At 38.7% G+C, this 11,044-nt stretch overlaps 3 protein-coding genes across 5 annotated transcripts; 2 read left to right on the top strand and 1 right to left on the bottom strand.

Moving 5' to 3' along the window:
* Positions 1–309: 309 nt before the first annotated feature.
* On the bottom strand, positions 310–1,406 carry LOC6580585 (dynein light chain roadblock-type 2). Of its 3 annotated transcripts, none has more exons than XM_044011149.1 (3): positions 1,318–1,406; positions 704–858; positions 310–646 (listed from the first exon to the last, which is right to left on the bottom strand). In XM_044011149.1, the coding sequence occupies exons 2-3, from the start codon at positions 725–727 to the stop codon at positions 344–346; spliced, it is 327 nt and encodes a 108-aa protein (XP_043867084.1). In that variant the 5' UTR covers positions 728–858; positions 1,318–1,406; the 3' UTR covers positions 310–343. The 3 variants fall into 3 exon arrangements, with proteins under 3 accessions (XP_043867084.1, XP_032586117.1, XP_043867083.1); XM_032730226.2 differs by having other exon boundaries at positions 704–922; positions 1,318–1,403; XM_044011148.1 differs by having other exon boundaries at positions 704–900; positions 1,318–1,396.
* Positions 1,021–1,653, top strand: LOC6580584 (dynein light chain roadblock-type 2). Its single transcript, XM_002006377.4, has 3 exons — positions 1,021–1,130; positions 1,206–1,284; positions 1,345–1,653. The coding sequence occupies exons 1-3, from the start codon at positions 1,128–1,130 to the stop codon at positions 1,554–1,556; spliced, it is 294 nt and encodes a 97-aa protein (XP_002006413.2). The 5' UTR covers positions 1,021–1,127; the 3' UTR covers positions 1,557–1,653.
* Positions 1,654–2,170: 517 nt separating this feature from the next.
* Positions 2,171–10,913, top strand: LOC6580583 (DNA N6-methyl adenine demethylase). The gene is made up of 2 exons (XM_002006376.4): positions 2,171–2,382; positions 6,616–10,913. The coding sequence occupies exon 2, from the start codon at positions 7,569–7,571 to the stop codon at positions 9,174–9,176; it is 1,608 nt and encodes a 535-aa protein (XP_002006412.1). The 5' UTR covers positions 2,171–2,382; positions 6,616–7,568; the 3' UTR covers positions 9,177–10,913.
* Positions 10,914–11,044: the final 131 nt, after the last annotated feature.

The following is an 11,044-nucleotide window of genomic DNA, read 5'->3' as shown; positions in this document are numbered from 1 at the left end:
TTAACAGCGCAACCAACAGTGCTTCAAATGTCTTTACAACTCTTTACAAATTTTTAACAATATATTACACTAGAAATTAAAAAGAGAGATATTCGGCATTTATTGTTTTACAATCATAATATATGACCAAGTTTGTTTACCAACAGTGCCATAACAGAGATAATCTAGTTCTAGAACAGAGCCAGATGTCAAAATACTAGAACAGACATGACGTCGATAACATGCGAGCGATAGCACCTGTTAACGCAGTTCATACACTTACTGTTAGCGCAAAAGTGACGCAAGGCGGGACCCGGTAAAAATTTCAATTTGAATATTTATTATGAGAAAATTGCTACCAATTTTATTTATCTGCATTTTGAACCACAATAATTGTAATTTTAGAGTCTGGCACTAACAGAACTTCATCGGATTTAGTGCGTACCCGCAGCATCAAGAATTCATCAGTGGGATCAATGTGTTCCATTCCTCGCTCTATTCTGCCTTGAAGTTCTTGAAATAGTCCAACAAATTTTACAGATGACTTAAATTCCATTGTGCTTTTTACTGGATGACCCAGTTCGTTAACAATAACAACATCGCGAATGTTTTTCTTCTTTTCAATTTGTCGAAAAGCTTCTTCAACATATTGAAGTGTTCGTCGTGGCTATAAATAAATAATTATTTTGTTATTAATATGGATTATATTTTTTCAAAGCTTTACCTTTTCAGGAGCACCTTTAATCATAGTTAATCAATTAATTCGGTCACTATATACCATATATTTTTACTTTATTTGGTTGCCATGGATCTCCTAATGACTGTTATGTAGGTCTGCAGGTCAAATACCGGTGTTTAGTGTGACCCATTTGCAGCTATCTTAAGTAAATGGTATATTCTTGTATTCTTACAAGTATTTAACTGAAATTATTTTAACCGTTAACTATAAAAAAATATATATATATATTTAAAGAAAAATTCTGCAGCTCGCCACATATATAAACAAACAACATTGCACTAGTATTTTTAACTTAATTTGGCGTTTTCTCTTTTCGAACGGTGGTCACACCGCCGTATCGAACAAACAAAAGTTTATTATTTTTTTGCAAAGCATTCAATTTTTAAGAGATTAAACTAAACTAGATAAAATGGTAAATAAATAATAATAATAAAATAAATATTAATAATAAAAAAAATAATGAATTTACATTCTTTTTTAATATCAGTCGCAAGAAGTAGAAGAAACGCTGAAGCGAATCCAAAGCCATAAGGGTGTCGTTGGAACAATTGTCGTCAACAATGAAGGTAGATTCATAATTTGCATTTATTTCGTGGTACCTTATTCACACATAGTTGGCTTATTAGGTATTCCAGTTAAGTCGACGCTTGACAACACAACAACCGTTCAATATGCGGGTCTGATGAGTCAACTGGCCGACAAAGCGCGGAGTGTGGTACGCGATCTCGACCCATCCAACGACATGACATTCCTTCGAGTGCGCTCCAAGAAACATGAAATTATGGTCGCCCCCGACAAGGATTTTATTCTCATTGTTATTCAAAATCCAACCGACTAAATGTTTACTAAGCGAAACTTATTGCTGATAAAGAGTTGTGTAGTTCTTTCATTTTTATGAAAATAGAAATAAGTAATTTGGCACGCTCGTACATATAAGCCATTGAAGTCTTGTTGTGATCTCATTGGGGAGTTAACAGCTTGGATTAACATTTGCAAATGGATTTTAGCAGCTGGTTGAGAAACAAAAAATTAACATTACATCTGCAAAGCTCAGCTGTTCAAATGACCAAATGTTACAAATCGATTAATGAGAACATTTGACTACTAAAGTATCGTTTGTACGTTGTAATTGCTTTAAGTTTATATTTACATAAAAAAAAAAGTTTTTTAGTTTATTTAATTTCATTAATACAACCACATAAACACTTTTATAACGATCAACATATAATTGATATTTTATGTTGGAAGACAACTCTTTTCTAGTAATGTCTCTTAAATTTAACCACAAGAAAGTTAATAAATAAACACTTTTGTTCAGTTCAAAAGAAACATCAGATTATTTGAAGTAAATTGTAAATTTTCATCTTACAGACAATTTACAGACCTAATACAGACTAATCGATATATACGATAGTAAAAAGATCATCGCTTGTGAAATATCGACGTTTTGCCATCTCCCTAACCTCAGCGAGTCTGTCGACAAGTCGTGTGTGTGGTAGTGGTGAAAACTTATAAGTTTTAACAAATGCATTTAAAGAATTATTAAAGGAAAAATTTACCCAATAGTGATATATATAAATATTATATATATAAAATACTTTAAATAAATCGTCAACACAATGTACGCGTGTGCAAAGCAATAAATACAAAAATATAACAAAGAGGTAAATGTGAAATTGGGCGTGCAAGAGTAAAGAAAATGGCGTAATCACGCACTCAAACCAGCAAACGGCAACGCAAACGGAATCTACGCTCCCCAATCAGCCAGTCAGCATTTAATGGTCGTTCGTTCTTTCAATATTTGATTAAAAAACCAGAAATACATGTATACTTACGTACATATGTGTAAATATATATAAATATATTTATATTTATTGTGTGTATATATATTTATATATATGTACATATATTTATTGTGAATGTGAAAAGTTTTTATAAGCTTTAATGTGAGCAGCGTAAGCGATTTCAACGCAAGTTTCTGTGCAGCCATATTTGTTCCGTGAAAAATGAAAATGATATGTACATACATACATTCATGAATATGTATGTATATAAACAATTAACTGAAAGAATTACTTCGTATCAAATCTTCGTCCCGTTGTTCGCAAACCCAAGCAATTTTCAACGATTCGTACCGTACAAACCAACATCGATACGTCGTATTATGTACAAATGTTCATACATACATACATACATACTTTCAATATCGACGATGGCATCACACAAGAGCGCACACGCATACGAACTCAGACAAACCTCATGCACGCACGTACTACGTAGAGACAATGTGTATGTACATATGTATGTCTCGCCAGCCGCTGCTGCTGCTGGTACATAACAGAGTTGAACACATAAGGGCTGGCTCAATTTATAAATAAGAGGCGAAGCATGGGCTGCGCAGCAACTGCGCTGCCGACTACGACAGCGACAGCGACTGCATTGCAGCGCTAGGGATTTTATTACGTACAGCTCGAGCGAACATCAGTTCGCTGTTGTTGGTGTCGCTGTCGTTGGGTTCGTTTATATTTTTGGATATTTACATATGTATATATTTACATGTGCTTGAATTGGTTTGGTGTATGTGCATCTAGGAGAGGTCTCGTTAAATGCATGCATGTGATACGTAAAACGTAAAACACGACGCTATACAAAACAACGTTATTGTTCAAACGATTCAATTCCCACCCACAACGCGTATTCGCGTATGTTATTTGTCGCATTCCACTTGTACATACACACATACACATGCAGAATACAATATGGCTTTGACCAGCAACAACATCAAGAGCAAATTGCAATATTTTTCACTGCATTGAAAGCAGACAAAAGTGTCCTAAAATTTGACTTTACAAAAGTGTTATACGCATCTGTACATTCAATAATCAATTTGAAATCAATAATCAATGCTATTGGGAACAGTGAAGCTGTAAATATAAATTCTCAAGTGTGAATCACATGGTGGATTGAAAAAAAAAAAATAAATAAATAAAAAAAAATTACTTGCGAAAAACAGCAGCAACAAAGTCGCAGTAAATAATAATAAATAAAAAAAAAAACTGCTTCCTCGAATCATATGGCAGAGATAACATGAGTCAAACGTGTGTTTTTTACCTTTGAATTTTCTTAGTCAGCCAATTCGAAAAACAGTTACTATACTATATTTATCGGGCGTAGCTTGTTACAGCTTGAAGTCCAATAATAATAATAATAATAATAATATATTATTGCGATCGTTGTTTGCTTATATCTTATCGTATCAGGTGTATAATAGATAAAAGCACATACCACGCGACCAATTCGAAAAAAAAAAAAAAAAAGTTTTTTTTTGTTCGTGACGTTAACCGAAGTGGTTTGTCTTCGCGTTGAACTTTCGACCTCCGCGAATAGTGTGTAAAACTTAAATATTTCTTTGAAATGATCTACGCTTTTTGTATCTGAGCTCTGTTCGAGCAATCTATTCGATTGGAATTTATAGAAAATATTTTAAACTTGATCTTCTTATATATTTTGCATTTATAAAACTACACTTAATCAATCAATTGTACTGTTATAATTCATTAAATTTGTTTTCAACTAATTTTAATAATAATATATTCAGAATATACAAATCCTAAGTCATTCAATTATAAAATCAAAATTTATTTTCAATTAATTTTAACATTTCAATATATATGAACATATTTTAAAATCAATCAATGATACAAATTTAATTTATTTTCAAGTAATTCAATGTTCATTATATATATATTATATTTTTCAAATTTAGATTGAAATGATAAATCTACTCAATATAAATTATTTTCAACCTGTTTCGATATTTTTATAATTTCAAAAGAGTTCATTTTTAATATATTATATTTTCATAGAATCTTCATAAATATGTATTTAAAAACATTTGGTGATTGTTCATAGTTTGTGAACTGTTGTGCTCGCTTCGATCAAAAGTGACCGACAGGCGACCGACTTATATCGCAGCAGCAGTAAGACACACACACACACGCATACGGCAACACTGGCGAATGAACAACCCCAAAGAGACTCACACATACGTTCTCACACACACAAAGGCGAATGGCCCTGCAGCAGCAGCAGCTTTCTTCTTCCCTTACTCTGGTTTTTGGGCACCAAACCGGTTTTCATCCCTGTTGTTATGCGGACTTGGTTTTCATTTCATTTCATTTTATTATTACTGTGAAATCGCAGAAGTAATGAGAAAATGGGAAACTCACACCATTTAGGAAATGGCTCCATCGTATACTGGCAGCTCTTGGCCTGGCCAGCTTAATACTGTGCCCGCAAATACATAGTAATCAAATTTATTAGCTAATTGTTGTGGAAGAGCGGCAGGGGGAGCAGGGAGCAACTGAAATATCGGTATTGGAAGTTGTGCGTGCGTGCGTGCGTGCTGCTACTCGTGTCTACCGAAGCGTTTGTCTGTCGCTCTGTTCGCAAAGCTCGGAACAACACGTAGAAACATTGGCCTATGTGTATACTAAATGTCTTTTGTACATATACAGATTTTTTATATGTATATATATATATATATATAAGTATATGTATGAGTGTGTACAATGCATATATTAAATGCCGTAGCGTTATCGTCAAAAACAAAAACAAAAAACGTCAAATCAGCAACAACAACAAACTCAAATATAGCAAAATTATTTTTGGCTTCGTTTTTTTCCCGAACAACACGCAACAAAATTGCACAAAACAAAATCCGTCTCTCTTTAAAACAGATTGTGTCTGAATATATTCCAGGGCTGCAAAAGCATCGATCTATGAATGGTGATTTAACAAATTCCTTTGGAAGGTGGTTCTCATAACAAAAAAAATTGTTATTGTGATTCAAAATATATAATCAATACTAAACATTGATTACAGCTTCATGAAAGATTTTTTATTTATTTTTATTTCAAGTATATTTAAAAATGGGTCACATTTGATTGAATTATTTGTATAATATTTGATATTTGTTAAGTTTAGTTTCATTTAGTTTAGACATCAATCACCAACCGGTTTTTAGTCCCTGTTATGAATGTGTACATGTGTGAATGAATCTGTGTGCGTGCATATATGGACATATTCATTCCCCGTTGTTGAATCAGTCGAAAACATGTTTCATAGCAGCTGGATAGTGATTATATATATATTTAGGATGTTTCGTTTTAACACCTGCCGGCGGAATCATCTGGCTACCTGCGCAGCATATGCACAAAACATATTTGTTGTGAATTTCTCCTTGAGCAGTTGAACTTTGACCCAATCACTGCTGGTGTCGAAAATACAAAACAGAGAAACACACAAAAACACCGAGCTACAAAGTGAAATTTGCAACAACGAACAAAGATTCCCAAAAAAACAAAAATTCCAAAATGCGAATTGCAACTGCACTTGTCCAAGTGTGTATGTGTGTTGGTTGTGCGTGCATTTGTGTGCGTGTGCTCTCATTTTAAAAGAAACGACAAAAGACACCAACTGCGACGATGACGCTGACGACCGAGAGACAGACGACCTTTTATTTACTTTTTGGCATAGGGAAACGGGGACCTGAAATCTGAGTACGTTGAACATCTGTTCCGAATGGTTGTTTTTGTTGTTTCGATTTTTTTTTCCATATTGTCGGGCACAAAGAAGATTTCACCAAGAAATTATTGGAATACATGTTTCGGCTCATGCACACACGAGCAACTCTTAAAATACACACTTATATATGTATATATAAATATATGCATATGTATATATTTATATACGTGTATGTGAATGCATTTATATAAGTGATTCGTGTGTGTGTGTGTGTGTGTGTGTGTGTACTGCATATATTGTATGGGAAAACACAATGCAAAGTGTGAAACAAGACTCTTTCTCACATACGTACCTGCTTTATTTCATTCCAGGTAAATCGACGACAACTGAATACCTAAAAGCGGCAATACAACAACAACAACAATAACAGCTAGGGGCAACATCGAAGCAGCGGCACGCAGAATAAAGAAACAAGGAAACATTTGCACAGCAACCAACCGACGACAGCAAGAGCAGCAGCAGCAGCAGCAACAGCAACAGCAACCGACAAGAAAAACCACTTCAACAAAAGAGGATAACATATTGAAAGAGCTCTACTCACACATACACATACCCTCTCACACACACAGACTTACGACAACGGAGCTGCCAACTTGCACGTATGTACGTGGGAAAGTAAACCGACATCTTTTTACGACGTCGTCGACTTTTGCAATCGTGCCAGAGAGCCACCGAGAGCTGAAGCTTAATTCGACAAACACGCAGCAGGGCCAGGGCTAGCCCTTTGATAACAGACACACACACACACACACACTCACACATACGCACGCATGTACGCCCACTGTGAAACGTAGACAAAGGCGATCGAACGAAAGAGCGTACCTCTAGCTGGACATTGCGAGAGCGCAAGACAAGTGACAGAGAGCGAGAGGAGAGAGACTCTGGTGGGCATAGAGCTGTAGCTGTTCGGCATTTCGGTGTTCGGTGTTCGGTGTTGCTTAACAACCGTTAATACAACTCGAACTCGAGCGCACAACGAATTTGGAAATCTCGGCAGTGGCGAGTCGACGAGCAGCGCGCATTCGTGAAAGTGCGTCGTTGTAGTTGGCGTTGTGCGTGTGCGTGTGCGTGAGCGTGATCAACTTGGAGCCGCGCACTCAGTCGACTGCATTTACGAAATACTAGAGTTGCCACATCGTTTGCGCACATGAAAGTACATAAAGCATAAATCCATAACAACAACGTAAACATAAACAGCAAGAGCACAGAACAACACCCCAGGGAAAAGGACAAGAAAATAGCAGCGATTCAATCCAGACTTCAAATGAAAACATTAGTGCTCAGTCCGGACGATCTGCAGAACTTTAACAAGTTCATTTACGATCCGAAATCAGCAGCTCAGTTGGCAGCCAGTGCGGGCGCCATTGCAGCAGCCGCCCATGGACATCCAGGAGGCGTGCAGCTAGTGGCAGGCGGCACAGCGGTGCCCGTCACCACGATGAGCACTGTGGGGGGCGGTGGCACAGGCGCCGGCGCGGGCACAGTGAATAATACCAACAAGCTAATGGCATTGCACTACTATCTGAATCATCAGGGCAACTATGTGGGCACAGCGCAGCCGGCGGGCAACAACAACGCAGCCGCAGCTCATGCGCAGCAGCAACAGCTGCTCGCACAGTCGCAGACACAGCTGAAGCAACTGCAGCTGAAACAGCCGACCATACACCAGCACCAGCAGCACATCAGCTATCATCATCACCATCCCTACTACCAGCAGCACCAACAGCAGCCGCAGCAGCAACAGCAACAGACGCAGCTGAGCCACACCCATCACGGGCAACACAAGGTGCAGGTGCAAGTGCAACAGCAGCAGCAGCAGCAGGTGCAGCAAAGTCAACAGAATCACTTGCCTGTGCATGCGCTCAATCAGAACTCAAATTTCTCGGCGGCCAGTTCCAGCACAGGAGGCACTGCGTCCAGCCATGCGCCCACACAGCAATCGAACGGTTCCAGCGTCTCACCCACAATCATCAGCCATCAGCCACGCGGCGCAGTAGCAATAGCCGGTGGCAGCAACAGCAATATCGCTGCCGCGGCAAATGCGCTGCTGCGTGCCACAGCTGCGGCCAGTGTGCCGGGCTCCTCATCAGTGTCAGCATCAGCGATAGCGTCTTCGTCGTCAGGTTCATCCTCGTCATCCTCTTCAACGTCGTCGTCCGCCTCGTCAACATCCGCGTCCGGCTCCGCCAACTGTGCCAAGAAACTGAAAACAGAGCCGCTCCTCTCGCAATACAATCAAACGGAGCGGCTCAACTTTGCCAACACGTACATCGTGTGGAGCGAGGAGCATTGGCGCCGTGTGATCTTCCATGATGAGCGACGCTTCAATTTGGATGGCCCCGATGGTTTCTCCTACTATTTTCACGATCTGCGCAACTATGAGCGCACGCTGTCGCAGCGGCCGCGTGGCAACTCCGTCTACATCTACCTGATGATCTGCGTCGGTGGACCTATCCATCTGGAAGTCTCGTCCGCCAAGCAGCGGCCCGAATCCTGCATCGAGGCCATCTTACGGGAGCGCCCCAACATTGTCAGCAAACTGGGCGGCAATACAGAGTTTGTGCTGCAAGATCACAATTGGATGTCGCATGCTCTGCCCACCGCCCAGGAGCTGCTCAATGGTGAGGGCTTGAAGACCCAAAAGTGGCCCACAATTGCCCACGATTTGAACATCATGGAGAACATTTGGGGCTGGCTGATACGCGAGGTGTTTGACGGCGGTCGAAAGTTCTCGCGTAAGGACGACCTCATCTTCCGCATCAAGGAGGCGTGGTCGCGCCTGCCGCACGACCTGATCACCAACCTGTACAGCACGCTGCCGGAGCGGATCACCGAGCTGTATTACACTCAAGGCGTCTACACGAATTGTTGACAACCGACGCTGCAACACGCGAATGCGAATGCGAATGAATGCGAAGACGACAGTGAAGATGATGCTAAGCGTAAACAGGAACAAGAGCAGGAACGGGATCGAAAATGGAAATGGGAGCGGGCAGAGTATGGAAATGAATGGCAGAAGCTTCCTCGCATGGCAACGGCTTCTGTGGCTGTTGCTGTTGCTGTTGCTTTTTCTGTTGCTCCTCGCACGCATTATGTTCTAGGAGGGCCTCCAAGACGTTGGCGATTGCAAATCTTTTCGTACATTTAACTTGACATTTTTTGTGTATAGCTTTAAGATGTATGTGGGCATGTGTGTATGTATGTATGTGTGCGTGCGTGTGTGACGGGAGCAACTGAATCTGCATCCTCATCCGAATCTGAATGCGAATCAATGTCCGTATCTGTATCTGTGCGTCTGTGTTTGATATCTGCCACTGCCTGCATTCAACACGGTTTGGTTATGTATTAAACGGAACAAGAAGAGAAAGAAGAAATGGAACAAAATTCAAGCGAATTGCTCGCGGCCAACGTGTGGCAACACTGGCTGCATGCAGAACCCCTCAGACAGCCGATGTAGCCCGATCGCTTTGTAATTAGTGTTTGTTTTGTTTTGATTTTTTTCTGCAGCGAATCCCCGATCTTAACTTTAAGGCCTACTATTAGTTGTCGTTTTATATAGAAAACTCCCTCTTACCCGGTATCCCCCCACCCAAGCATATAGATATATATATATATTAGTTACAAAAAGAAAAAGAAAAAGTAAAAATAATAATCATTATTTTATTTGCACCTAACTCATTTTGTTGATTGTTTTTTAGTTATGCAAACGAAGTAGGCGAACAAAATTAATGCAAAGCGCGAGAAATAAAACTTGTAACTAAAGTATTATTTTAAGGCATAGTTTTTTGTTTATAGCAAATTACAAACATGAAACAAACAAGAAAAGAAATCTAAACTAAAAATCCTATCATGTAAAGTTGTTTACAAGCAAACATAATAATTAAACTAATTATCAATGTAATTAATACTTATAAAAATATAATATATAAATTAACGAAACAAAAAGAAGAGCAAGCGAAACGGAAAGAGAGAGAGAAAGAGAGCGCGAAAGAAAAATAGTGTTAAGATAAATCAACAAATTGGTAGCTCACACTGCAGAGAAATAAAAAACAAGTAACATTTGAACATAGAATTCATGCTGAACATATATTTGACATAAAAATCAATTCATTTAACCTATACACACCTATTTACACCCATACATAAATACCAGATCGTGATCCACTGAAAAGACCTGCACTGCGACGGGTACTTTGAGATGTTTCGATTCATTGAAGAATATACCGACACACCAATATAGATCGCTCCATATACGATCAGGCGATACAGAGAGTACACACCAAAATATGCATATATACATATACGACAAACTGAACAACAAGTTGCAAGAAAGGGTTTGCAGGCTACCTAATCCTTGGAGCTCTCGATTGAGAGTTGAGCACACAACCCAATTTCCGATTCTCCGATTCAGCAAATTATGTGATTTTCCTTTAGTTTCGCTTTTCGTAATGAACTCAAAATGTCAAAAGAATAAATTAATTAAAAAGAAAACAATCTTTATACATACACACATAATACATATAAAATGGAAATATTATGTTTAATTAATAATGAAATGCAATTACCAATAAAAACTACCAGCAAATACGTAAAAATTAATATAACAATATTCACGTGTTTTCTTGAAGCATTTGGTTTGGGTTTCGTATGACTCTTATATAAATTTGCTGAAAGACTTAGAAAATTCATTGATCTAGCAAATCACTTATCTTCTCCGGATAAACGTCCACCTGTATTTTT

This window comes from Drosophila mojavensis, unplaced genomic scaffold (assembly GCF_018153725.1).
Source record: "Drosophila mojavensis isolate 15081-1352.22 unplaced genomic scaffold, ASM1815372v1 contig_81, whole genome shotgun sequence".
Taxonomy (NCBI): Eukaryota; Metazoa; Arthropoda; class Insecta; order Diptera; family Drosophilidae; genus Drosophila; species Drosophila mojavensis.
The sequence above is the reverse complement of the archived record's forward strand: the minus strand, read 5'-3'. Positions and strand labels throughout refer to the sequence as shown.

What these genes read in the sequence shown, in the direction of transcription:
- LOC6580585 (XM_044011149.1), bottom strand. Translation starts at nt 727, where the DNA reads ATGATTAAAGGTGCTCCTGAAAAG. An exon ending in TTAAAGGTGCTCCTGAAAAG is followed by an intron (nt 647 to 703) that starts GTAAAGCTTTGA and finishes ATTTATTTATAG; the next exon opens with CCACGACGAACACTTCAATA.
- LOC6580584 (XM_002006377.4), top strand. An exon ending in AATTGTCGTCAACAATGAAG is followed by an intron (nt 1,285 to 1,344) that starts GTAGATTCATAA and finishes TTGGCTTATTAG; the next exon opens with GTATTCCAGTTAAGTCGACG.
- LOC6580583 (XM_002006376.4), top strand. Translation starts at nt 7,569, where the DNA reads ATGAAAACATTAGTGCTCAGTCCGGACGATCTGCAGAACTTTAACAAG.